General features: G+C 48.5%; 6 protein-coding genes and 1 non-coding gene across 7 annotated transcripts; 4 read left to right on the top strand and 3 right to left on the bottom strand.

Annotated features, from left to right (window-relative positions):
• Nucleotides 1-350: 350 nt before the first annotated feature.
• On the top strand, nt 351-1,337 carry J7337_008272 (uncharacterized protein; the record flags this gene model as incomplete). Its single annotated transcript, XM_044825893.1, has 2 exons — nt 351-1,077; nt 1,129-1,337. 2 exons carry the CDS (start codon nt 351-353, stop codon nt 1,335-1,337), a joined length of 936 nt encoding a protein of 311 aa, XP_044678810.1.
• Nucleotides 1,338-3,023: 1,686 nt separating this feature from the next.
• On the top strand, nt 3,024-4,511 carry CMT1 (Alpha-1,3-mannosyltransferase cmt1; the record flags this gene model as incomplete). Its single annotated transcript, XM_044825892.1, has 4 exons — nt 3,024-3,306; nt 3,447-4,118; nt 4,173-4,438; nt 4,503-4,511. The coding sequence occupies 4 exons, from the start codon at nt 3,024-3,026 to the stop codon at nt 4,509-4,511; spliced, it is 1,230 nt and encodes a 409-aa protein (XP_044678809.1).
• A 257-nt stretch (nt 4,512-4,768) lies between these two features.
• On the top strand, nt 4,769-4,850 carry J7337_008270. Its single transcript has one exon. It is a non-coding gene; the product is annotated as a tRNA-Gly (tRNA).
• Nucleotides 4,851-5,405: 555 nt separating this feature from the next.
• On the bottom strand, nt 5,406-12,887 carry J7337_008269 (Type I Iterative PKS; the record flags this gene model as incomplete). The annotated part of the gene is made up of 8 exons (XM_044825891.1): nt 5,406-6,910; nt 6,960-11,331; nt 11,379-11,728; nt 11,777-12,017; nt 12,069-12,271; nt 12,318-12,525; nt 12,591-12,647; nt 12,714-12,887. The coding sequence occupies 8 exons, from the start codon at nt 12,885-12,887 to the stop codon at nt 5,406-5,408; spliced, it is 7,110 nt and encodes a 2,369-aa protein (XP_044678808.1).
• A 3,994-nt stretch (nt 12,888-16,881) lies between these two features.
• J7337_008268 (uncharacterized protein) lies at nt 16,882-17,457 on the top strand (the record flags this gene model as incomplete). Its single annotated transcript, XM_044825890.1, has 2 exons — nt 16,882-17,063; nt 17,112-17,457. The coding sequence occupies 2 exons, from the start codon at nt 16,882-16,884 to the stop codon at nt 17,455-17,457; spliced, it is 528 nt and encodes a 175-aa protein (XP_044678807.1).
• A 2,721-nt stretch (nt 17,458-20,178) lies between these two features.
• Nucleotides 20,179-20,584, bottom strand: J7337_008267 (uncharacterized protein; the record flags this gene model as incomplete). Its single annotated transcript, XM_044825889.1, has 2 exons — nt 20,179-20,421; nt 20,480-20,584. 2 exons carry the CDS (start codon nt 20,582-20,584, stop codon nt 20,179-20,181), a joined length of 348 nt encoding a protein of 115 aa, XP_044678806.1.
• A 1,512-nt stretch (nt 20,585-22,096) lies between these two features.
• J7337_008266 (uncharacterized protein) lies at nt 22,097-24,995 on the bottom strand (the record flags this gene model as incomplete). Its single annotated transcript, XM_044825888.1, has 4 exons — nt 22,097-23,138; nt 23,193-23,320; nt 23,370-23,504; nt 23,583-24,995. The coding sequence occupies 4 exons, from the start codon at nt 24,993-24,995 to the stop codon at nt 22,097-22,099; spliced, it is 2,718 nt and encodes a 905-aa protein (XP_044678805.1).
• Between the last annotated feature and the right edge of the window lie 2,482 nt (nt 24,996-27,477).

The raw sequence follows: 27,477 nt of genomic DNA, 5'->3' as shown, positions 1-27,477 counted from the left end.
GGAAGCAAAACCCCCGTCTGGTTCAATTACTCTTCTCAAATTTCTAAAGGGAGTCCCCTGTATTCAGATCGCCATATTCCGTACCAAGCTTGCCTTGGCCGACCCTAAAACAACCTTGCTTCGTCATCGAAAGGCTCCAACAACTTCGACCGCGTCTCCAATTGCTCCCCTCTTGGCATAATCCAGAGAGAATCGTCATAAGACACTCCCTGTGCTGCAATTGCCATAGTTAGCATATATTTCCACTTCACTTGAAAGTTGTGCTTTCGGAGTCACAAACAACACCAAACAACCTATTGCTCTTTGGTTATATCCGTCTTCCTCCCGGCGCACATTCGTTCTGGAATAAGATGGACCCAGAACCGCACAGCCAGACACAGGCATTCCCGCCTTCTACCCGAGGAGACACTACGAAACACGATGGCAAGTCAATTGATGCCGAACAACCACAGGCCAGCATTCAAGCGAATGCCAAAGTAAGCATATCAGTTCCATCTGGAGCCGGTATTGCTGAACAGAGGATTCATAGCGGCAGCACTGAGCTCTCATCGCAACCAGCAAAACCCTTCGACATCTTCAAAGACGTGTATGGAGTTAGTCGTACACCAGGCTCCCCAGGTTCAGATACAGAGAGCCCGCATCGACCCATCACGTCTCCTCTTACTCACCCCAACGGTGTCTCTATGTTTCCGGGCCTATCAGTTACGGAGCAGGAAGCCATGTCTCGACAAGCTTTTGCTCAGGCCGAAGACAACATTGTTGCCGATAGTGACGAATACAGTTCCATAGGCGATGCTGTATCTGATGCCGGATATGGGAGCGACAATATGAGCACTGCAAGTACATCCATCGGGTCGTCTGTTCGGGACTACATGTTTGAGAATGGCCGTCGCTACCATAGCTTCCGGGCCGGTGCCTACAATTTCCCCAACGATGACATAGAACAAGAGAGGGAGGACATGAAACATGCAATGGTGAGACTTCTCTCGGGCCAGAAATTACATTTTGCGCCAATAGATGAAAACCCTCAAAACATACTTGATATTGGAACTGGCACAGGAATCTGGGCAATCGAAAGTAAGGTCAATTCTCTTTTCATTTTCGTTTCAGCAATTAATAGTACAATAGTGGGAGAACAATACCCCAGTGCTCATGTTCTAGGCATCGATTTATCGCCCATCCAACCGACATGGCTGCCGCCTAATGTTCACTTCATGGTTGATGATGTTGAGTCTCCTTGGCTTCATGCTCAGAATCATTTTGACTATGTACACTCTCGGCACACGGTTCAAGCGATCAAAGACTGGCCTCAACTGTTTAGTAATGCTCTCCAGTAAGTATCAACTCTGTCAGAGCCAGATCCTCGCATTGTACTTACACGATCTGAGGCATATTAAGCCTGGGGGCTGGATGGAACTCCAAGAAATTCATCATTACCCCCACCATGCAAGAACAGGAGACGCTGTCCCGCCACACGAGCACCCAGTCGCACAGTATTGGACATATATCAATGAAGGATTAGCACAGCTTGGAGTAGACTTTCCTGCGGCAGCAGGAGGTAAACTGGCTACAAAAATGCAGGCAGCTGGCTTCGTGAATGTCACGGAACGGGTATTCCATGTGCCTCTTGGGACTTGGCCCAAGAATCAAGTGCTTAAGACGGTCGGACTGTACTGGCGCACCATACTGACGGATGGCTTACAAGCAATCGCATTGGGTCCTATGTCAAGGGGCATGGGCTGGAGCCGCGAGCAGATTGAGGTGTTTCTTGTTGAGGTCCGGAGGGCGTATAGCGATCATACGTCCCTTTTGTATATGCCTATGCACATTGTCTATGGGCAAAAGCCATACTAAATTGTCGAACAGAATCAGAGTACACAAAGGCTTCGCGTTCAAAGAATTCACAAGGACGCATCAAGCCGACAGCCCTATTATGATGCTGCCGTGGGCCACATAGCATGGCGTGGCCGCTAAAGATGCAAGATGGAATGGAGGCGGACGCTATAATCTACCCGATAGAACCGGTCATGGTCACGGCTGTCTAGGCTGTCTATGGCCAAGCCTCACTGAGAAAAGAGAGCTAGCACTGGATATGTGGCCTTGATATCTGATTAATCAACCTTTGCCTTGATAAGGGCACATCAATCTACACGACGACTGGGGCCGAAAAAACTGATCACTCACAGCAAGTGCAGCTTGTTGGACAGATACCTACTTGTACTCTGGACACAGAAGTTCAGTGAACAACCTGACAACTAGAGAATGCACGTGATTTCTTGGTTTTCGTCCAGGGTTCTACATGAACCATGCCAGTCATGGGTCCCCGGCTGTTCCATGTTGCCACACGAAATTTCTACTTAGGACAGGCGGATTTCCCCACGATGCATAGGAGTGGGCATTTCCGTTCCAGACGTGCGATTCTTAGCGAACAAAACTGCACGACCAAAAAGCTCCGCGAAAGACGCTTGGTGTTTTTGACGGAGGATGACGACCCGTAGTAGATTTACTTCTGCAGCCGAGCTTCGTGTCACCGGTACCAATACTTGTTAGCTTCCGTGCTAGCTTGTGGAGAAACTAGGAACATATTTTTAATCTAACCAAGGCTGTGTTATCGTAACTAAGGTACCCACCCCAGCAGTTAATGTACTGTAGAGCTTTCAGGTCATGTCTCGACTCAACCTTCAGGGATTAAGACCATAGCTTGCAGGACACACACCAATCATGACGACTTTGGAATCAGCGCGGAATTCAGGCTTGACGTACTCTCGCCACATGTTCCACTGGCGTTTTGAGGAATGATGGTGGTGCGGGTGGGTAGACTTGTTCATGCCGCCTATGTCTTGAGCAGAACAGCTCATGTAAGGTATCCTCGCTACCTTGTTTGTACCCGCATTGGCCATGATGGTAGTCTAAGGTCTAGAGTCAATTTGGGACGATGATGGACAACAATGATGTATAAAACCGCGCATCCCCCTTCGCTTTGCAACAAGGGCCAGGGAACACGACCATTTCACTTGTTCAACATGGCTGAATCACACATTTCGTCACATTCGCAGAATCCGCAAAGCCTGGACACATCTCTCATGGTGCAGCTAGCTAGGAAGATTACTGAAGAGACGGAAAAGCTCGATGGGTATCTCAAGGCCAATGGTTTTCCGGACTTGGGCTTCGATGCCAATGCCCCTGGAGATCTTCCCAAGTTGCCGGATGACATACAGAGAAGTCGCATTGAGATCTCCTCGGCAACCAAACAGCTGGAACTTCTTATTCGGGGACCCAGAGAAACTGTCAGATGGGGCATATGGAGTGTAAGCTTGCAGCCTGTGCATTGGCCTTAGTACTAACACAACAAGTATCTTGACACCTTGAGCCTCCAAATATTGACCAGCTATGGAATTCGTGAGACCACCAAATCTGATTTTGTCTACATATCTAATCTTACATAGCCAATCTCGTGCCTCTGAAGGGATCTATCGCGTTGGCGGAACTCCAAAGCAAGACTGGACTGGACCGCATAAATCTGGCTCGCGCTCTTCGTCATGCTATGACAAATAAGATCTTCCAAGAGCCGACACCAGGGCTCATAGCACACACTGCGGCGTCAAGGATGCTTGCTCAGGACGCCAGCCTCCAAGCCTGGGTAGGTTTGAATGGAGAGGATTTCCTTCCAGCCGGGGCCCATACCTTGGAAGCTCTTCGTGCCGACTCAGAAGCAACCTCACTCACACGGACCGGCTTCAACTATGCATGGGGGACGGTGGATAAAGAGCCAATGTTTGCAACATTCGGTAAGGACCCTCCCAGAGGGAAGCGATTTGCAGAGGCTATGGCAAGCCTGACAGGCGGCGAGGGCTACGAGGTTCGCTACCTTGTCGAGAACTACGACTTTTCCGAAATCAACAACAACGCAGGCACATTGGTGGATGTAGGTGGTAGCCATGGCTTCGTGTGCGTCGATCTTGCCAAGAGATGGGACAAAATGAAATTCGTGGTACAAGATTTGGCAAAGACAATCAGCAGCGCCCCAGAGCCGATATGCGCAAATGAAGAGGTAGCTCAACGCATATCTCTTCAGGTCCATGATTTCTTTACTGAGCAGCCAGTCAAGGATGCTGATGGTGAGATTGACAGAGTTTACCCCTTGAGTTCCCCCCCTTACTGACACATCCAAGTGTACTACTTCCGCTGGATACTTCATAACTATTCAACTCCATATGCCGTCAAGATCCTCAAAAACTTAGTCCCAGCTCTCAAACCGGGAGCGCGTGTCATCATCAACGATCATTGTCTCCGTGAGCCGGGGGTTGAGAACCACTGGGATGAAAAAGTCATGCGGAGTATGGACCTGTTGATGTTGACCTTGTTGAATGCACAGGAGCGGACAGAAAAGGAGTTTGAGGAACTCTTTAGGGCTGCCGATGAGCGCTTTGTATTTAAAGTAAGTCACCGAACCTCTTCGCCTCTGACTCGTGTATACTGATATGTCTTTTAAAGGGTGTAAGAAGGCCTGAGGGATGTAGGATGAGCATTATCGAGGCAGTTTGGCAGCCTTGAATGGGAACGATGTGATTTAGAAGCAACGATTATCAACAAAGGGGACGGCAGTAAAGCCAATAGTGCACAGGAATGATATAAGTCAAGGAATGTAAAGTGAGACTGTCTGGATTCCCGAATGTTTGGTACTGAATGGTAGACTTGAGAATTTGCAAAGCATTGGTTTCTGGAATGGCTTCCATGTAACCAATTAACCAGTCTCGCATTCAACAAAGCGTAATTGGTTTAGTGGTAAAATTCTCCGTTGCCATTCGAGCAGCGTCGGGGAGCCCTGGGTTCGATTCCCAGATTACGCATTGTTTGTTCTTTTGCTTCTAGAGCTCCTTTTTTGTCTCTATCTCTATCTGAATGTCCCTTTGGATCATTTTGCCATTTCGGTTTTGCTTGGAGTGATCTGCTTGAGATGGTGTTGAGTCAATGGCTTCTCAGGTCAGGGGCTTGAGGTTGGTTGCACTTGCCTCAACACGTAGTAAAAGGACTGCGTTCCAAGCTTCTCTCAGCATGCTGGAAAGAACCAATTGAAAGGTCTGATATTGGTAAAGTCAAATCAGTGTGCCTAAATGTATCTCAGAGCCACCCGAAGTTGTCTTCCAACCAACCTTGTAGCCCTTTACAATAACAGCATAAGCCACAACGGACCAAACAGAGATTTCTAGAGCTTTGTATATTATGCAACTATAATACAAACTGCAAAGGAGTCCCTGCATTTTATGTCTAAGGCTTCAAAAACGAGTTCCCTGTCTGTGCTTTCCCATTCTCAAATCATGAAAAGGAAATCTAGAGCCTTCTTGACCCCAGCGTATATAAACACAAAATCCCCGCTGCCTCTGTTACCAATCTTACAACATTGCTCATTTATCCTCGTCTCCAAAACCTCCTCGTCTAGCGATTTCCCCGGCCAGCTCGGCCACTGTTCTGTCACTCAAAACTTCAAAAACCGAGACCTCGACACCGCAGTTGGTGACAACCCAGTTTCGGACACCAACGGCAACCAGGGAGTCAACACCGTAGACATTGGGAGGCTTCCCAGTGTCAATTTCCTCAGGAAGCATGTTCATGGCCTTGGCAAGCATGAGAGAAAGACCAGTGGTGACTATTTCTGCAGCTGCATCTGTGCTAGAGCAGCATGAAAGAAGGGACTTCAAATCAAAGTCGGTTGAAGCATCAACCACTTTCAGGTCGGGGTTTGGGGTGTCTACCAGGTTGAGGTAGCTATAGAGAGCAGTCCGAGACCAGTATGGATCAGCTGGTTGATTCTGTCTAATAAGACCACCAGAGCCAATGCCCATGATAACACGACCAGGCATGGGAATTCCAGGAAAGATTTCAGCAGTGATCGCGTGTGTGATCATGGTCAGGAAATCTTCATGACGGATACCATAGAACCCACTGGCTCGAAGAATGTCAAGAATCTCCTCATCATCCGCAAGCATTCCTGCACCGAGAACAGGCCCGAGATCGATGGAAACGGCATGTTTTCCTTCGAGGCGGAGGTTGAGGGCGAGGGCATCTTCAAAACAATTACCCGCAGCGTAGTTGGCTTGGCCACGATTACCAATAACTCCCGCAGAGCTGGCAAGAAAGATGAAGAAAGGGTCTTCTGAGATCGCCGAAACCGCTCGAACTAGGTTATGCGAACCAATTGTTTTTGGTCTAATTGCCTCGGTCCAGTCAGAGTATGTCATGTTTGAGAAAATCGAATCTTTGATAGTCGCGGCACACTGAAAGACTCCTTTGACAGGCGGCATTTCTTGACACATCTCTTCCTTGATTACCTTCGTGAGACCTTCGGCATCGCAGAGATCAGCCTTGTATACCCGAGCGTCAATACCTTTATCGCAGAGGTCTTGAAAAAACCGCCGAGACGCTTCAGAAGAGGTACCGGTCCGTGACAGAAAGGCAATGTGCCGAGCACCATTTTTAACCAAGAGTTCGCAGATACTACGACCGAGGCCGCCCAAACCGCCTGCAAGTAGGTAGGTATCAGTATCCGACAAGGCTTGATGCAACGGCTTGATAGTCTTCTTGATAGCCATATCAACCTGAGGCGTGGCATCAGGGCCTCCGGTGATAGAAACGAGCCCAAAAAAGGGATCCTTCTCGATGAGTTCGAATGCTTTCTTGATTGTGTTGATATCGATGTTGATGACCGGCGCAGGAAGTGGTAGGTCATTCCCCAAACCATCAGAGCTACTCTCAACCCGTCTACTGAGCTCTTTGACCAGCTCCCCAACATAGTCTGCATCATACTTCAACATATTTTGCAAGTCAAAGTTGACGAGCGAAACATCAGAAGATAGAACGTGTACCGGCGGAGGACTTGGCAGTCTGCAGGAAAACTGCACGACAATACCCCCTGTAAGAAGTCAGTGAATATGCAGTTATAGGAGAGAAGCTGAACGTACCTCGACGAGCGCACTTGAAATTGTCTTCGATGTGTTTCTGTGTAGCGTTGTAGACGAGATCAACCCCGTGTCCCGAACGATTACGGACAACTGTCGTAAAGAGATCCGAGTCGGCGTTGACGATGTTTGTCTTTTTTACGCCAGCCTCTTCCAGAAACGCTCGTTGTTTTTCTGGATTTGGTCCCATAACGGTCGCAAACACCTCGGCAGAGAGTGCAAAGGCTACCTTAATAGCAGCCATCCCGGCGCCGCTGGCTCCAGCATGGATAAGGACTGACTTTCCTCGACCAAGTCTTCCAACCTTATCAAAACAATGAAAGGCTCTAACGAAATGACTGAAGGGAAGACGAGATGTCCACTTTGACACGAAGCGACTGTCTATGTTCACATTGCTTTGAACAGAGCCGCTAGTCACAAGACCGCTCACAAGATCACCCGTCATGAATCCACAAACGTTGCGGCCAATTCGACCGATGCGGCCAAATATTTCAGATCCGACTTCAGAATCCAAGGTTTTACCCATGGCGGTCTCCAAGTCGATGAAATCGAGAGGTGCGCTTTCGAATATGACCTCAACTTCCCCAGGTTGAGGAGCATATCTTGTTCCAGCAGTAAATACCAGGCTATCATCTGTGAGGCCGGGCTTTGAGACATGAAGCTTCAGATGACGTGGGTAGCCATGGAATGATACCTTGGCGATCTCGCTAGAAATGCCATTTTCAACAACATCATTGAGCGGCCCAATAGGAACGAGCCGAGGGACGAAAATCACGCCGTTTCTCTCGGCATACTCTAGTTCACGCGGAATCGAGCCTTGATCCGCTACGAATGCTTGAAGGAAGATCTTGTTGACATTCTGGACAACTGATGAGGAGTTCAGAGGTGTATCCACACTTAAGTCAAATGTCACAAATGTCTTCAGGGGCTCTTCTGACATTAGTGTGCGCGCAAGAGCGATGACGGGAGCTCCTTTGGGATTCATCGGGTTCATGTGGGCACTGCGGGAAATCCAGAGAATTCCCTTCACTACTTGATGAACACTATGGAAAGCTTTGAACTCTGCCTCGGCCCAGTTGTAGATGGACGCTCCCGCATCGGATCCTGCTGAAAAATCGAGAAGCGAGATGATGATCTTGTTCTTAAGTCTTGAAGGATTGCTTAAGACTTGATTGAATTGCATAGTACGCATTTTCACGCTCGCTTGGCGCTCCATGATGAGCTGTCCAGCAAGCCATTGCGCCTCTGAAGGAGGATTGTCGGGCAGAAGGATAACAACGTCGGGGACAGATAGCCAATCTTCAGCTGCGTTCTTGCGATTCACCCTAAATTTGATCTCCACTTTCTCGCCATTGACTTTGTTGTATTCATGTGAAACGATCTCATTGAGCTCGGGGTTTCCATCCGGACAGTTTTCCATGATATAGCCGGGACGGTTCAAGTGAGAACTGAGCCTGGCAATGTCGATTTCACTTCGAGAACAAACAAGAATCAGGTCATAGTCAGGGAGAGGCTCTGAATCGTCAATAGGTCTTTTCTCGATGAAAGGCTCGACGGCAGTTCCTGCAAAAACGGACACAATATCAGAGGTTTTGTCGTCATACTTAGCCTCAGCCAGAGTGTAACGAGAAAGCCAAGGTCTTTGGCCTTCAGGGTTGGCCAAAGCACTGACAATCTTTTGTGTGATGCCAGATGTACCGCCAACTTGGAGAATAGAAAGTCCTGGCAACTTATGTGCGAGCATTTTGACAAAACCCTCGACATTTTCTGTCTTTGAGCAAGTGATGTCTTCCATCCATGAGACCTGAGTGCATAGAGTGCGGTTATTTGGAAGAAACCCATCCCCTTCTCGGGATGATCCAGAGATGCCAGTGAAACGAAGACCACGGACTATAACTGATGGCTGTTCCCAGCCAGATTGGGCCATGACGATGTTTGCGCTTGCGTCGCGAACACCAACTCGAGTGGCGGTAGAGTAACCATCAAATTCCTTGTTGATGTCACTGGAGATCTTGGCCGAGACGAAAATGCTCTCAATGAAAGATGGGACCATAGATTCGCTCTCGATAGCGAAGGGTGTTTGAAACATGGAATCTAGAGTTGCAGGATGAATGAGATGATCATACTCGAACTTTGCAGGCATCTTGGACCGCGTGTCAGGAATGCGTATCTTTGTGACGCACACGCCCTTGCTCTTGCGTATATGGATGATGTTCTGGAAAAGAGAACCATAATTCATACCCACAATGTCAAGAAGCTCATAGAATTGCCGAGGTACAACTGATTCTAGACACGACTCTTTGAGCAACTCGTACTCTTCGTGATGCTTCTGAAAAGCAATCTTCCAATTCCCACGCTTATATCGCACCTCGATACGGCCAGTAGCGTTCTGTTCCCAAGAACAGTTTAATTGCTTCGAATAGATGCAGAAATCAAAAGCAGTATCTTGCAAACTATGAGCAGACGTGCAAGATACAATCTTGAAGTTCATGGCCATTTCTAGTCCATGTGCTGTGGTTGGGACAATCATAGCTCTTTCGATGCGCATGTTGATGATTTCATATCCAAGGATATTCTCTTGATCCTTGGTGGCCTGGAAAGCGCCTTGGAGGGCCATGGAGATCATGCCAGCAGCAGGGTAGATGGTCGTCTTTTGTATCTGATGATCCTGAATCCAGGGGTTCTCAGCAATGCGGAGAAAACCCCGCCAACGAGGTTCGAAGGAGATAGCATCAGCTGTGGGAGCACCGATCAGATCTTGACGAGGAAATTCTCTGAATCGTGTTGCCTCACCAAGATGAGACTCATGCCAATAAGATCTAATGTGATCCCACGGATAAGGTGGAAGATCAGCTAGAGGCTTAAGGGGTATCTGATAAGAACCTCGAGTGACAACCTTTTCCATGTTGAATTCGCACCCACAGGCCCAGAGCTCGGCCATAGTTCCTAGGAGCGACATTGCACCATGGGTCTTCCGGTCAAGAATAGCGCTATATCTGGGTGGATTTGGAAAGCCAAAGTATGTTATTATATCGAGAACTGGCGAGCGCAGAGTTGAACTGGGACTTAGCTCAACAATGATATCTGGGGACTCGCCGGACGGAAGCTGCAGCATAGTGCTTATAGCTGACATGAACACAACAGGAGACACCAGGTTCAAAGTCCAGTAGTTGTTGTCAAGCTTATGCCCACCAACTTTCACTCCAGTGACGGAAGAGAACATTGTAACTGATTGCCGGTGCTGACGTGGGTTGATCAATCCCAGAGCAGACTTGTACTCTTTCTCAATCTTGAGCATGTCCGAGGAATGATAGGCAACCTTGACGGGCAGAATGCGACAGAAGATACCTTTCGCAGAAAGTTCCTTGAAGGCACCCTCGATATTTTCCTTCCTGCCAGATAATGTCAAGGACCGAGGACCATTCACACAAGCAAGCTCGCAAGGGTACTTCTCTTCATCATAACTTTCGTCAAGATCAAGAAGGGAAAGGCCAACTACCATCATGGAGCCCTGTGTGCGAGTGTGTTCAATGGTAAGGGATGAAGCAACGAGTCCGCGATAGTAAGCAGCCTCCCAAGCTTCTTCCTTGGTGAGAGCACCCGATGCGTAGGCTGCTGCGATTTCCCCAGAGGAGTGCCCAATGACATAATTAGGAGTGATATGAAACGAATCCAAGAGGTCCACGAGAGCCATCTGAATAGCTGTAGTCGCGGGTTGCGAGATTCTGGAGTCAGAAATTCGAGTCTCGGCCTCGTCTTTGAGAATTTCCTCGAATAGATCGAAGTCACTGGCGAGTTTGTTCTTCATGTATCGAGAACCAGCTTCCAACGCATCGCGGAACGCCTCAAAAGGGAGAAGATCTTTGCCCATTTGCGCAAATTGAGCACCCTGGCCACAAAAGACAAAGCATATATTGGGCTTCTTGTTCTTTGATGTTCTTTTGAATAGGGACTCGTCAATGTTCTGAAGTTTGGCGATCAGTTCCTCTCGAGACTTCGCGACCACAGCATGCTTCCATTCAAGGTTGGATCGGCGACAGCCAAGTGTGTAGGCATAGTTGTGCAAAACTGTTGTGTCTTCTTCCCCCTGTGACTCCAAGTAAGGGATGTGTGATTCCATAATACGCCGCAAACCCAGTTTGTTGTGGGACGAGAAGACAAAAAGCTGAGGCTCGAACACTGCCTTGGTATCGGATGCTCTGCGTGAAGAGGTGATCGCCTCGAAAGAGTTGTGGTTCCCTCTAAGTCCACGCGCTGACAGATAAAGAGGGGCCTCGTCCATGATAACATGGGCGTTTGTGCCTCCGAAACCGAAGCAGTTGACACTGACACGGCGTAAGCCAGAGACAGGCCAGTCGAGCAGTTCGGTAGGTACCTACGACTGTCAGCGATAGTTGAAAGCAGTAAGATGCTTCTACAAACCTTGACCTTCCACTCTTTGAAGTCAATGTCAGGGTTGGGCTTCTCGAAGTTGATATTAGGCGGGATTTTGGCATGTTCCAGAGCCAGAACGCCCTTGATGAGGCCTGCTACACCAGCGGCGCCTTCGAGATGGCCAATGTTGGGCTTGATCGAGCCGACGACAATGGGATTATCGATGTCGCGAACAGTGCAAAGTGACTCGGAAATGGCTTTTAGTTCGCGCCAATCTCCGGCTTTAGTTCCTGTGCCGTGGCACTCAACATAGCCTGTTTGACTGAAGTCAAGGCCGGCGGACTCGTAAACAGATTTGATGTTGGCGACTTGGGCCTCCTTGCTCGGAAGGGTTATGCCTATGACTATTAGTATTGCTGCTATGACGCAAAGGTTGACCGCCATACCTGTCGTATGACCGTCCTGGTTGACCTTTGTTGCTCGAATAACTGCACGAATTGTATCGTTATCACGAATAGCATCCGATAAACGTTTCATGACAACAACACCGATACCCTCGCCTCTACCATAACCATTGGCTCGAGAGTCGAAAGTGAAGCATTTACCATCAGGGCTTAGGAAATTCAGAGCTGTCATAGGCATCATGGTATTTGGCGTAAGAATCATACCAGCCCCAGCGGCAATCGCCTACAAACTTGTCAGAATTGCACGAATAGAAATGGTGGATATTGCACCTACAAGTGATGTCTCTTTTGCCCGGAGGCTCTGTGAGGCAAGGTGAACGGACACGAGACTGCCACTGCAGCCTGTGTCAATAGTCATGCTGGGGCCATGAAGGTTGAAGAAGTGCGAGATTCGATTTGCCATTATGGCAATGCCGTTTCCAGTGGCAGCGTACTGAGGCTGCCAATCAGGATCTCGGAGACAGACTTGCTCGTAGTCTAGCAGGATTAGCAAGGAGTTCCGGCAAATATCGAAAATACTTACCTTTGACAAAAGAACCGACGTACACAGCCGCATCGCTGCCGTCGATATCTTCTTTGCGGATTCCCGCTAAAGTTCCATCGTCAGTTTCGACCAGTATAGATAAGCACTTGGTAGACAGACCATTTTCAAGTGCCTCATATGAAGCCTCAAGGAGGATTCGTTGTTGGGGGTCGATAGCTTTGGCATCTTCGGCGGAAATTGAGAAGAACTAGAGGAAAGAGTAATGTTAACCGAGTAACTATAGCAACTACGAGCCACAGGACCGAAACTTACGGAAGCATCAAAAGAAGCAAAATTGCCCTTGATGAAATGGGCTCCTCGGAAAGAAATCTGTTCAAGTTGGGTATATCATTCAGCCATGTTATACCGACCACAAGTATGTTGTCTTTAACTTACACTGCCCTGTCGATCACCACTAGGATGATAGTACCCATTGATGTTGAGACGGTCCTTGGGGAATTCAGACCACTGTGACTCTCCACGCTCCAAAACTTTCCAAAGTTCTTCTGGGGAAGAGGCATCGCCAGGGAATCGCAGACCAATGCCTACGATGGCAATGTCGTCCTCCATGACGCCCAAAGCACACCTCCAAAAAAAAAAAAGAAAAAACAATGTAAAACAAGTCGGTAGCAGAATCTTACTTTATCCTCTCTTTCTTTCAAAACATCCAGGATGCATCAAGATAGGACGCAGCGGTAAGGGTTTTGTTGGTAGCAAAAATGTCTCTTGTGAAGAAGAGGAAAGGAAGGAAAGACAATTCCAGCAGGTGGATTCTAAGATTTCAAGACTATGAGAATAACTGGATACCATACCCAGTGAATCACTGACTGCCGGTCTGCCAGTGTCAGCGGAATGGATATCTTGCCCGCGTACGCAATGGATGCTAAGAATCGGTAAAGAGTTTAGATTTGGTACGGGAAGTCGAGGTAGGTACTTAGCACTGGCAGACAGATACTGAGGTCTTGTCGGAATTTCACCCGGAATACAATTAAGCAATGAGAGAGAAAGAAGAGCCTGGAAATGCTCAGGTTCGGAGGATTTTTCTAGTGATAATGACTAGATATTATCTATCCTTGTGTTTGTGGCCAGAATGAAAGAAAGGGAGCGGGAATTCATATTCGACTCTTTCCATGGATCAAACAATAGCAACCGGGCCTATATCATCGCCTTGTTGAACTATGTTTCAAGAAGTAAATAGGGCCGATGCCGTCATTGATGCTTTACGCCCCATGCCTTCTGAGGGCCGCCGCCCGTGTTATAGTCGGTGTGAACCATCTGAAGGCATCTTTCTTTATGCCAAGAACTGCAGGGAGGTTTAGATCAAAGCTCACCCTCTTGATGTTCTTTGTGTATGATTCTATGATAGTGGGAAAGCTGATTGTCAGGTTCCTTGTCGACGGCACCTTGCTCAGGATGGAGGCTTGCTGCAATATCCCGTCAAGTCTAGAAGACAACGTACTTCTTTCAACCGGTCTAGAATCTTTACCGCCCTTTCAGATGAACTTCATGCAACTCTCCATAAAGTTCTACTTATTTGACGTGCCGCCTTGCCTATCAAGCTTTGTTCCGATGCTTAACATGGCATATCTAGAGCAGAATGCGGGAAAAGGAACGGATCAGATGCATAGTCAAGAATTGCTCCGAATAGACGCCCAAGACAAAGAAGCAAATCATACATTACCTTTGTCTATAAGAGTGCGGTGGGACACCTCAAATCTTGGAACATTAGACCCAGCTTAATGTTCATTGGGCTTCGATGCTCAGACATGAAAACAGGAGAAATGCCTATAAGTCGTAAAGAAGGCCAGATTTTACGATGATATTGGCATACAGACTGCCATAATATGATTATGGGAGCGGGGATTAATACTTACTAGCTTTTTGACGACTAAGTAATAGTACGGGAGGATGTTAGTAGGCCACGCTGTGGTCCATCGTTCCAGGAGGAGGGTCCGCTGGAAACATAGCTCGAATAGTCCTTTCTTCATCATCTGGGCTTCAGCGATGAGAAAATGTTCTCTCATGAAGGTAGTTCGCAAGAAGTGCAGCTGCATATCTGACAGCATGGCTCTGAACCACTTCGGATGGATTAAGCTGATGCAAGATGACATATGCGGGAAAGGCCGAGAACAGACTGGCAAGATCAATCAACAGAGAAACTAAAATCGATTGGGTGTGCCATTATTACATACGGAAAGCTTACTGTTCCGCAACGGCTACATGAGGCATGCTATGCCATGCACGGAAGACCGACTAGGGAATAACCGTTGGAAGCCTCCCGAAGCAGGGACCGGCACTACGTCAGATGGGAGCGTCCCCATAGCGGAAATAACAAGAAGATAGGCTATACTCATAGATTTTATCGCAATTTCCGAGTAGAGTTTAGGTTGCGGGAGACTACCATACCTCAGTATCATCACGTAGAACGGCTCGTCAATTTCAAGACGGGTTATCCGTCCCAGAACCAGTAGCCGAACACAGTGTCTTGGACATATTTCTCGCCGTCAAGCCATCGTGTTCCTGGATCATCCGATTATCTGGCAAGAGTGTGGAACAAAGTTACACAGGTAACGCCAGGCGAGCGTCGCTTGGCTGACCAGCTACCTAAAGACTCAACCGTACGACGCAGCTACCCATCAGTCAAGACGATTTGGCATACCCAACCATTGCCGATGTTTCTCTCAACCTCAGGTTCTTTTCTGAGGCCCAGATTTGTTCGCAAGAAACATCTTGCCTGAGGATCTTGTGCAAGTGAGAGGGGCTCAGCTGGGACTGAACAACTAAATTCATGAACACAACTAACACATTGCATACGAGCGGTAGATTTATCATGAACAGCATTTTTTCTCCATATTCTACTTATATAAGGCTAAGCTTTTAATTCTTGTAGCGTGTATTCCAGATAACGCGGGCGAGTTGAGAACCGACAACTCTTCGTCTAAGTAGCCAAAACTCTAGCCCAGCCACGAGCAGAAAGCCGTGCCATGTGTAACCACAACACAGGCGGGATCCTACAGTTTTACCGAGGTTTCTTCGTTTGGACTACCAAGCGGCGGCTAGAGGATTTCCCGTCATGGATAGAACAAACATAGCTGTTGACAATGGCCTCCGGTTTGCTTCGTATCAACTCACCCAATGTACCATGTCACGCAGACAGGACTCACACAAAGGCATCTTTGAACTTCTTCACCTTGTGCCTTTCGTTCATATCAGACTCTTACCCCCAAAGCTTCTTCTTACCAGTGACACCAATCAGTGGGTCATAGACAACCATATTTAACATGAGAGCAATACCCTGGGTATCACAGCACCCGTCAAAGCCACTACTCCTAGAACCGTGTGACTGTCAGAAAAGATCTCATGTCTTCCGCAGTTCCAAAATCTTTTGGGTTATTTTCTTCGGTGCAGGTGTTTGAGGTTGGCGACGGTGTTGAGTGGCCTCTTGTGGTCTCTTCGCTTGTAGTCGTGTAACGTTTGAGAATCATGTCTCAAATATTAATTCGGTCCTTCGCCTTTTCCGGCAAGATAGTACCAAGTGGTATGAATGTTTCAAGAGTATTATGTTCCAAGTCAGGTGTGTTGTCTCTTCGCCTCCAGATTCTCTGCAGATCGACTCGATATGAAAAGCTCCAAACTTTTCCAATCGGATACAGCTGAAGATCTTTGAATTAGTGTCAACCTTGCCAACAGATTATCTCATATCTAATAAATCACGAGAGTCTTTCTAACAGGGAACTTACCTACCTAGGTGCCAAAATAGAAGGGCTCCTGCTTTGTCAAGACTGTAGGCCGCGCCTTCGCTCGAGGAGACTCTCCAGGCCTTTAGCTGCACTATCTCTTATCTTCACTGCCAATCTTGACTCTTCAACTTCGACATCGGATTACAATCTACCTCCAAGCTCTCAAGCGCTTACAAGAAATTGCATCGAGACTCTTGGAGCGTGGGAAAAGACCGATAGCAAAGATGGCCAACGAATATCGAATGTCTCTCTCCTATCCAAACCCATCCCTGGGCCAAATAGCAGCGACGGAGAATGATTTGGAGGAGAATGCTCCAATGCCAACGGAGGTTATAGGATTGCGCAAACATTCAATCACTAGGCCTCGACGAGTAGTTCTTGTCATCTCGTAAGGGAGTTGTTGCGTTGGCATATGGAACTTGCTAATTGACATATTCAGGTTGTTGGCTGGGCTGCTCTTTTCCAGCCTCGACACTTCCATCGTCTCGACTTCGCTCGTCACCATCTCGCACGACCTTGACGACTTCACAAACGCGCCTTGGATAGTTCTAGCGTACCTCCTCACATACATGGGTGAGTCCCTTGCAAGATCGTGAACCAAGAGAACATCTATTGACAGGATGCAACAGGATTCGCTGTCTGTTTGTCCAAATTGAGTGACATCTATGGACGGCGCAACATACTCGTGGTATCATGGGTCATTTTCGTTGGCTTCTCGCAGGGCTGTGGATCGGCAACTAGTATGACAGCTTTGTATGCCGCCTACTCTGTACTCTGTTCTCAAACTGACCCCTTTTAGGATCGTATGCCGCGCTTTCCAAGGAATGGGGGCATCTGGTCTGTACAGCTTAACACAGATCGGCCTGGTAGAGGTTGGGCCTTCTCACAGTCCCAGTCTGATAGGGGCTTTGATCGGTGTTACCCTCGCCGTCGCCTTTGTACTGGGTCCTATCGTCGGCGGTGCAGTTTCTCAGCTTTCGGACTGGAGGTGGTTGTTCAACATGAAGTAAGTATACTGACTGGCACATACTTGGAGAAATACTGACGACGTCAGCATCCCTTTCGGCTTGGTTGCGATCCTCACAATTACGAATCTCTGGCCGCACGAAGAAGTGTCACACTTCTTCTCATGGAAGGCTTTCACCAGCATCGATTTCCTCGGAAGCGCAACCCTTCTTACCAGTTCAGGCTTTCTGGTGTTCGCTGTCCAACAAGCTGGCTCAGAGACGTTCGTTTGGGGAAGCCCAGAGATCATCTCTGCTTTGGTCATTTCAGGTGTAAGCTGGCTCGTGCTCGTGTGGTGGGAGGTGCACTTGGAGACAAGGCCATTGCGTAGCATCGAGCCAATTTTCCCGATCCGATTGATGCTTCGAAGAGTATACTCTGCCGGATTACTGTAAGTTGGAAAACAAAGGTACGCCCGTGGTCCCAACTGACACCAATTAGCGTTACTTTATTCACCGGGTTTCCTTACATCTCACTTTCCATCGTCATTCCGGAAAGATTTCAAATTGTCAGCCGTGAAGAAGTCCTAACGGCAGGGCTGCATATCCTGCCTATGCTTGGTGCTTGTGCCGTTGGCTCGTTTCTTGGTGGTGCCATTTCGAGCCGGAGAAACAACACGTCCCTAACTCTTCTTGGGGCATCATGCCTACAACTCCTTGGAGTTGGTCTGATGTCAATGTTGACTGGGCCAGACTCCCACAGTAAAGCCCAGTATGCCTTCCAAGCAATCTTTGGGCTTGGCGTCGGTCTCTCCTTTTCTGCCGCAACTATCATGACCAGTATACTCGCCGCTGAACGGAGTGAGCTCGCCTCTGCACAAGGCGCTGTGGCACAGGCTCGTGTATTGGGCGGTTGCATTGGCCTTGCGGTTTGCACTGTCATTTTCAATTCCCACGTCAATGAATATCTTCGGGACCATTTGACATCCGTTCAACTCGCGAGTCTCCACCGATCACCGCTAACAAGTCTACAACTACCGGGACATCTACAAGTCTTAGTTAGAGATGTTTATGCTGGTGCATTTGCAGAAGAAATCAAGGTCATGATGCTCGTGTGTGCCGTCATGGTAGCTTTGTCTCTTTTCTCGCTAGAAAGAAACCCAGCACCCCTGGAAAGGTTGACGGCTTTTCCTAAGGATCAGTTTTCTTCCAGAAGAGGCAGTGAATCCGCCACAGAGATGACGGATGTATCTAGTATACGCCGCTCCGTTTGAGGCTGATTCATGTCATTCTTTTACTTTATTGCACACCACTGCATTCTATCCCAAACAGATAGGGGGTACGAACTGGTGCGAACAAGTTGGGTTTGGCTTTGGGTGGCATATTTGGCGTTAGCTTACAGGTTTGTGGGTTTTCTCGTATATAGCTGTTGAAATACTCTGATTATCGCGGCGCACGATAGCATATGTACAGGGCTCTGTTAGCATAGGTTTTCAGATGGTGATATTCTTTGAATACAATAGCAATAAAAGAATTCAACGGCTCGTTAGCTGATGGTTAATCTTAAGCTCAACCGCTCGACTGCAAAAGAGACGAGAAAGCCCTGTTGCATAGTGTGCCATTGAAAAGACTACGAAATGGGCGGTTCCCGTGCCTGGAGACAAAGGTATCCCAAGACAAGTCTCGGTCACTCGTGATGATTTTAAGCAAATAGCTCACTTGTACTACTCTGGTGCCCGACCTTGCATAGAACACAACGCTGGATCAACTGGTTGTAGAGGCGCCGACTGCAGTTACTACTGTACTACAAACTTTGTGTTTCTCCTCGGCCAGTCGGTCATGCACAAAAGTCCGCAATCGGGGCTCCTTTGAGAGGCCTCGTGATAACGCAAGAGCCGTCCGTCTTTGAGACGGTTTGGTACCGCAGATGGTGTATGTGTATGTTTCGAGAGTCCAGACAAATGGGGCGTTGGAAAGTTCTCAAGCTACTTGTCTCGAGTTTTACCTATCGTGGCCTCATTTCTCCCGGTCCTAAGTCCTCACAGAGAATGTTCCTCGCAACAAGATCCCATGATGATTCTCTCTCTAAAGAATATCGTGTGACGAGCACGACTGTAGTCGTATTTGGACGTCAAGGTCTGTCAGAAAATATGCACGATGTGTGTCTTATTGCTTCTCTTTTTTCGGTACTTGTGTTCGTTTCTAACCTGCTAGACAATTTTCTAGGCAACTGGCTACCATTTTATCGTTTCTCGACAACCTTGAAGGTCTTCAGGGTGTTAATCGCACCCAATCCCTCGCCTGCAGGCCTCTTTTCATATCGACACTTGCTTTCGTAGGGACGTATTGATAGCAAAGTCCTAGAATCGGATTAAACATCTCTTTAGGGTTGGACTCGTGCAAAACTCCTCAGATGGACTGTCGGCATTTTTCGTCTTGAGCGTCTGGGTTTCCTGTAATACGTGAGCTCATTTTGGGGAACTGTTGACCAGCAGCACTCGTTCTTAGGTGATCAAATATAGTCCTTTCGCTGACTCGTCAGAAAATGATACTGGTTGTTCTTGCAAGGGTCTGTGTCCCTTGATAGGATCCTATCGCCCTATGGTACAAGTTATACTTAAGTTGACACGCACAATGGCTTCTCGTAGTAAGATATATGGCGAGTGAAGTGTGGGTGACAAGTGATGAGGTGTTCTATTTCGGCGAACCTGCTTCTCAAATCTCTTTATGCGATAATGCAGAGCTTTTTTTCTACAGAAACCTCAATGAAATCTTGGTTATGAGGAGAGAAAGAACTGGCTCGTGCCCGCAATGTAGCTAAAGGCAGCACTTCCTTCACAGTCTTCAATACCTAAGCAAATTTAAATGAGGCGCCAGTATCGAGAACTAATTATGGGCCGTTTACGGCGAGCGACTAGAGTCTGGAAAACGAAAGCTCTTCGCATTTTTCTCTTGAGTAATAAAAAGCAACGCCTTGATGTCTACGATATGAATAAAATTGCCAGTTAGTTTGGTGATCTGGTATGGCTTTGTTCTGTGCTTTTCACATCATAACGATCACAGTTCAGTTCACGGGTGAATATTGTTAGGGACATAAATATACCAGTTTGCGGAACTCCTCAAAGCATTGATGTATGAAGGTGAATTAGCTGTTCGATTTATTTCGTGGTTCCCTGCTCAGGAACTGTGATCAGCACCACCGACAGCCTGGGGTTTGAAGTAGACGGTCATAACCCCCTGAGGGTTAAGCGAGCCCTTGACAAAGTCCTTGAGCGCTTGGTGAGCCTGGCAACCCTCGTCATAATACTTCATGTCCTCCATGCTAGCGAACTCGGTCTTGGAGACAAAGGTGTATCCCTGAGACCGAGCATCCTCATCGGCGGCACCAACAACCATGGAGAGGATATAGGGCTTGCCGTCCTTGAACAGACAAGTGAGCAGGTATGTACAAATAGAGATGTGACTGGAGGCAACTCACCTTTTGCTGAGAGGCATTGAGCTTATGGTACTGGTCCAGAAGCTTGGCCTGCTCGTCCTTGCTAGGCAGCTTGAACATAGTGATTCGGTGCACACGGTTGGCCATCTTGACGGTAGGGATCTGAGTAAAGGGTCTGGATATGCTTTTGATATGGTGTTGCGAGACTCGTGCGGGGTTTGGGGGGATACGGCTGGGAGAAAAGGTGAGAGTTCGACAGACAAGCCTCGAGTTCATATAGGATCTTGTGATAGCTTGGAGAACCACAGTAAGGATAATGTCGAGGTAGGCACTGCCCGAATTGGATAGTTGAGTAGTATTTAACGAAGACAATGCGCGAGGCGGTTTCATGCGGGCCAAACGCGGGGGCGGCTCAGGAGCTAGGTTATCCCCGCCCACAGACTCCGTAGACTAAGGTATGGAGCCGTTATTGGAGGTTGATTTCTAACGGTTACTAACCAATCATCTTTCATTATTTTTACGAGCAAGTACTGGGGATCATGGAGTTTCGTTTCCGCACCTGAGCCCGAGTCATTCCGTTATTTATGCCGCAAAAACGGAATTCACTGGTGGTTCTTGACCAGATATTCTGCTTGGACGATATGCTTACAAAGCTGGCAGAAAACTGCTATTCCCTTCTCCAAGGCTCACCCATTCTTGGTCCAGGGTTGATATCCATTACTACGCGATGTCTCCGACCGACATAGCTTTCGAACTTCACTCCAGAACCTACCCCGCCCCCACGAGCCGAGCTGTCAGATGAATCTCCAACTTCAATCATGAGAAAGGGCACATAGGGCCGAAACAGCCGGTATCTGTGAGGCGATAGTGGCGGGACAATTATTTTCCATCTATGTCGTCCAATGGAGCTGAAACCTCGGTGCACGGTAGATCAGTCGGCTCAGGGATTACCCCAGATTCACCCAGCTCTGAGTGGCCAACGATTTAACCTTATCGCCGTAATGAGCATGACATGGACGAAAAGAGTACCAGTTTCGTCGTTTTCCTCCTTCTATTCCAGGTACAGAGCTGTTCTAGATCCTGTGCCATGCATAGACTAGTGCATCAATGCTAATCAGGCTATACTGCGTCTGGGTGTCTAGTAAGCGAAAATACACTACGTAGATACTCAGTCTAACAACACCAACCTCTTTAGCAATGATGGGCATGTTTGACTTTGACTTTGGTAAGGAGAACAAGGCCCGCATTGGCAAGTCCCCAGACTGATGGGCTAGGCAAACAATCTCATTCTTACTAGCATTGACTAAATTGTTTGTGCTGTCATGGTTGGATAGCGTATAGAGGACAATTACCTACCATCGACGCTCTCTTTTCTTCGTCCTTTCGTACCTATCTCGTCCAAAGCCAGGTTCAAACATGATAGCTGTCGATTACGTACTCAGTCAACCCTATACTGCGTTTCTCCCCCTTTTATCTCGATGAATTGCCGTCACCATAGATCTCTTCATCTAATAATCCCGTACTTTTGCCGTTTTATGTTCCCTTTTCGCTTTCCTCCTAACTCCTTCGCTGACTTGCTATATATGAAAACAATAAAAACCACTTTTGTTGTAAATACCGCAATGCGCACATAATATCCTTTCTGACAAAAGGCACTGTCTATAACGTTTTCGTTACCAGGTACCCCTCCAATCCACCTTGGAGATCACCAAGGTGTCGACACAAGCTTTCAACAAGGGGAGGCATTGCCTCGCTTGCTATAGGGTAGTTTTGTCGAAAAATGAGCCTTGCCAGCGACAAAACCGCCACATAGTTCGACACAGGCTCTAACTGAAGACGCAACCCTTCTGGAGACGAAAGTGATGGGGTGCCCTGACCGAGCTCAAGGAACATTGTCGTCTCCCTCGTCTCTGGTTCATTAAGTGATAAGACTTCTTGTCCCATCACTTGATCGCCGTTCGTTGTTCTCTGCGAAAGCAGGCCATACGCCCACAGCGTCAGACTAGCAAAGTAAACAACCATAGCGTTGAATCCTCGCAGGGTTGTTGGCATACACTCCTGTGCATGTCGGAGGACCTGTCCAGCATGCCAGGCAGCATACCGGGACTCTGGTCCAGGTAGCCACGTGCTCTCTAATACCTGCATTGCTCTGCGAGATTCCTCGTCGCCCTTCCTGCCCGCCAGCCCCTGTACATCGTCCAGCGAGACATGTATGATCATCATGAAAAAGTCTGAAAGAAGCGATAGCTCAGGCCTTGCGGTCTGTGTAGATTTGAGCTGAGTTGACAGTTTACCAAGGCCCTCATAGAGCTCTTGGTAGAGGGAGCGGGCCCATTCAGGAACATCAGACCCCGGACGATCCGGAGCTGCGTGATGGCATTGAGCGATGGCGTTACGGTACGTCCAGATTTGTCCCCACAGTCCATGCAGAGCAGCCTTGCAGCAGGATTCTGTGTCCACCCACGTGTTCTGTTCAGTCATGACAAACTGACATTCTCTCACATCGGAAAGGCGAGGGAAGCCGGTAGGAGGGAAAGACCCCTTGGCCAAGTTCAAGTCCCACCATATCTGTGAATTACCAGCTTTCCAGAGATCACGGGCCGCCGGAAGTGCAAAGTCGAGCTGGCTGTATGCCAACGTGGGTCCTTTCCACGATACGATCGATGTTTGTATATCGTGGAGAAATGCACGGATGGCCAACCTGTACGCGAGTCAATATGCTAGCTGGTGACTTTAGTATGGTAATATAAGTAACCTTTTGTAAGATTCGATTGTCGTGAATGTCTGCCATTTCGACTCAAGTGCCTCAGGAGAGTCGCCGGTATTGGGCGTATGTGTAGTCAAGTCTGAGGTGAAGCTCAACTTCCCTGCTTTTCGAAGCAGCTATTCGGGATTAGCCTGCTAGCCAGACTCATAATCACAATAGACTTACAGCCAAAAGCTGAGGCGCAAAGCTTTCTGCCATCTCGGTCTGACGATTGAAGCCACTCCATTGACCAGTTTCAAGGTGGAGGACAGACGCTTGAAGAAGTGTGATATCTCGCACGGCCAGGCATGAGGATTCAAGCTGTTTGGCAGTCAGCATGTGGTTTACCTTTTGCCAATATCTTTGGCTCACCGTCGCTGCACCATGGTCCATACTTACTCGTTTCCCAATGGCACTTGCCGTAATCTCGTCAAGAGCCAGGCCGAACTGCCATATAGCTGGGGTAGATATACATGAAGCCCCACTAGATACTACAGCAGAGAAAAGCTCTTGGCTAGTTGCCGAGGGATCGAATGATGATCTGTGAATAAAGGCCTCACTCTTGGGGTCTTCGCTCTTGAAGTACGTCTCGATCATATAGCCCAACAACTCAGCTGATGGAAATGTTGGTACTCGGTGCGGTATCGGATTGTTGGCGAGAACCATGGCGAACATGCTGTCGCGTAAGTAGGGTGAAACGATATCGGAGCGAGACGCTGGGCTCCCTGCCTGACCATTGGCCTCGGGCTCATACAACCATACTGAACGCTGAAGGGGTGCTTCCACCGAGACAATACCTTTACGGCCTTGGCGTGATGTACGTTTTCCTGCATTGCCAGATTGAGGATTTCGTCCGGGCACATCTGAGCCTGGAATCCTTAACGAGCCAAAATCGACATCCCAAGAGAATTCAATTTCCGGAAAGATGCTTTGCGTCGCGGCGAAAAACAAAGATTCCGTAGGCGGTTCCTCAGGTCTGGGCGCGCCGAGAAAGGAGGTGACGCTGTAATCGACGGCAACATCAACGGCATGACCTTGATGAGCAATAGCCGATTGGGGCAAAGCATAGGTAGCTTCACCGGCCGTAAAGACCTGAGTGTCATTGCCCGTAGTTGAGGCAACCATTGAACTGTCAGAGGGTGACATACCAGCCTGCGACTCAGACGTGCGGTATTGGTTCCCGCGTCTCACTGGCATCTGACATGTCAAACTCTTACTACGGCAGCGGCTGCACGGCTTCTGATCTTCGCATTTTGCCTTGGAAGCAGCGCAATTGAGACATGCCTCGGCGGCGCGGTCGCTTCTTCTGATGAACGGGCGGTCTTTTGCGGCCCCGTCTCGATCGTGGGTGGTCTCGTGCCGTGTCAGGAGGTCAGCGCGATTGAAACGCTTAGGACATCGGGTGCATTGATACGGTCGGGCATTCTCGTGCGACCTGAGGTGTCTGGTCAGGTGGTCGGCTCGCTCGTAGACGCGACGGCAAATATGGCAGACGTGAGATGGCGATGAGGCAGACGCATCAGAAAGTTTTCTCTTGGCAGGCAACGTAGAGGCAATTCTCTGGGGCGTTTCCCCTTGGAGTTGTTGCAGTGCGGGATCTAGCTGCTGCTGGAAGATTTGATGCTTCGAGGGCGACGCGGGAGGCAGTGAATGCTGCAACTCGTGCTGTTCCTGCTGCAAGGGTGGCTGGGCGCGTTGATTCGAATCGGTTACGGACACAGGCGCTGCGAGGGAGAACAGGGACGACAGGAGCATGTCTGAGCCGGCGGCATCGCAAAGAATGTCGATGCCATTTTGCTCCGTGGTCGCCATTGGATTCGAAGCCGTCGCCTCAGACAAAACCAGGCCAAGCCGGACTGTGCCGTTCTGGCCGCGGGGGGGTTGACTAGCCGGACGTGGACTGAGAGAAGTAACCAGTCGCTTGAGCCAAGGCAGCAAGGATCGCTGACTGATTGTTGAGGGGATCGCGAGACAATCCAATGCCGTTGTTCTGTAGTTCGGAACAGAGGGGGCGGGGGGCGGGAGATGGGCGGCAAGCGTCAATGGATCCTGGTGGGGTTCGCGGCTGTCCAGCGAGTGATGGCAATTCAATTTCAGCTTCAGGAGCTGAGAATATCGAGCCCCACTTTCCGGAGCCGGAACCGGCGCCGAGTCCATACGCAGTGTCTTGAACGCGAATTGGCGCAGCTGAAACTCAGAATAACACAATACCGAGCTTTACACCTGGGATGAATACGTTCCTCCATGTTAGTTCGATGAACATGAGGTGGTTGATCAGGGGAGTTTTTCATAGCTACCCCTTGCGTCGCCCTCAAACTTTGACAGCTGAAGTCACTCCCTTCGTTAAACTACCCAGGTAAAAGCAGCCGCTGGCATCTCGCTAATAAGGTAGCCCATGCCAACGGCCCGGGTAGGTCAGTACGTAATGTACTTGTCACAGGTCATGTCTCAGCATCCCTCGTTGTGTCACTCAAGCCACTTGGTGAAGATTTCTCTCCTTTCAGCGCAAGGAAGAAAGTCCAGAACCCTTGTATGTCTCAGTGTGATTCTCACTTCAATGCCAAGACTAGATTTGGCTGAGATTGGTCAGTGACAGAGGCGATCACACAATAGCGATATGTACCTATTTTCCGTTGTCTTATAATTGCATTCGGGTCACTAGAGCCAGCCATCCATAGACAGGGATGTCAGAGTGAGAAGGCACATATCAATCTTGGGTTTTATCTTTGACTTCGCATAAAAAGTTAAGAATATTATTGAGATATATCGATTTCGAGATATTGACGATTTATTGCGTCTAGCTCTTACTCCAGTGCTATGTCAAATCCTTCGCGTACCCAGGAATTGGTTGGGCTATGCACCTAATCCTGGACCCCAGTAAAGCCATCGGTAAATGATTCTCGACTATCTGATGCACCTCACGTGGCTGCCCTCTGAGATTCGTCGAAGTGACATCGAAGTGACAAGGTGGCTGATCCGAGTCACTCCCAACATCCTGGTTGGGCTGCTCTGGCCTATGGCAATGCCTTGGACCGACCCATGAGTTTTTCCTTGTATCATATATCAACTTTAAGCATGACTCGGAGATTGCCGTGATTCATGATCAACCAACGCGCACGAGCACTGTTTGAAGGTGCCCGTTGAATCAGTGGGGAGTGGCAGAAAATGGCTGACAAGACCCAAATCATACCCCTGGGCCCTCGCATTCCAAGACATGTTCGACGACGACGTAACAATAGGTCCGAGTGCCGCTGTGCCAATCAGAGATCGTGGAGTCTTCCATTTCACGACGTGAGCTGGCTGAAGTGCTTCAACAAGTGTCACTCTTGACTTGTCGTAGATCCCTCTAGTCGGAATAAACTTTCTTGCCCATCCATGCTAACGAAAAAGGGCATATGATATCTCATGCCATGTTCAGCTGACATTTGAGATCCACAGTCCTGTGGTTCCCAGCGGCGAGAAGTGCTCGACAACATCTTGGCATTGTGCTTTGGGGCAAGTTTTGAAACAGGGTAGAAGCAGCCAAAGGCCCTGATCGGCAAGCCCGGGTTGGTATGTTGTGGCCGGTTTTTGGGTACATTGATCCTTCGAGGTACCCAAATTTGTGCCGTTTTGCAGCCGGAATACCAACCTGTTAAAACCTACAAATTGGAGGAATTTCTTGGCAACCTTGCCTATTTAGGTAGCTTAAGCGGCCCCTACTAGCTCGATACATTGAGGAAAATGGCCAGCTAAGCCTAATTAGGTTAGTATCCTGATTTTCAGCTAAACGGAGCCTAATTAGGTAAAACGGTCAGAATTATGCTACTTTATGTAAGATAACGGTTAGAAATCAACATACAACATGCTATCCCGGGCTTGCCGATCATGGCCAAAACTGGGCTAATTAGTTACATATTCATTCGAGGTTCTCGTAAACTCACCTCGACCCTGGGATAGATCTAGTCGACACAAGGAGTACCGCAGTACCCGCAGCAGCGGCCAGGAATTACCCAAACTTCTTTGCCAGCTAAGGCACAGGTAGGACATCGAGTGCCAGGAACTTTCTGAGCTCTGAATGCACTGGACAAGACCCGAGGCCCAACAGGCTCGAGGGTTTCGGTTACAGCCTGACATTCTAGTTCCGGCTGCAACGAAGCTGTATCATGATATTGGTCTCCATCGTACAGCATGGAGGGCGAGGGGATGGGTAGAATATCTTGATGAAGGGCCATGATGGAGGTCATATCTTGGGTTGACAGCTTCGTGTAAGAGAAGAATGATTCTGAGGGTAGGCAATATATAATAAAAATTC

This window comes from Fusarium musae, chromosome 6 (assembly GCF_019915245.1).
Source record: "Fusarium musae strain F31 chromosome 6, whole genome shotgun sequence".
In the NCBI taxonomy this organism is placed as follows: Eukaryota; Fungi; Ascomycota; class Sordariomycetes; order Hypocreales; family Nectriaceae; genus Fusarium; species Fusarium musae.
The sequence above is the reverse complement of the archived record's forward strand: the minus strand, read 5'-3'. Positions and strand labels throughout refer to the sequence as shown.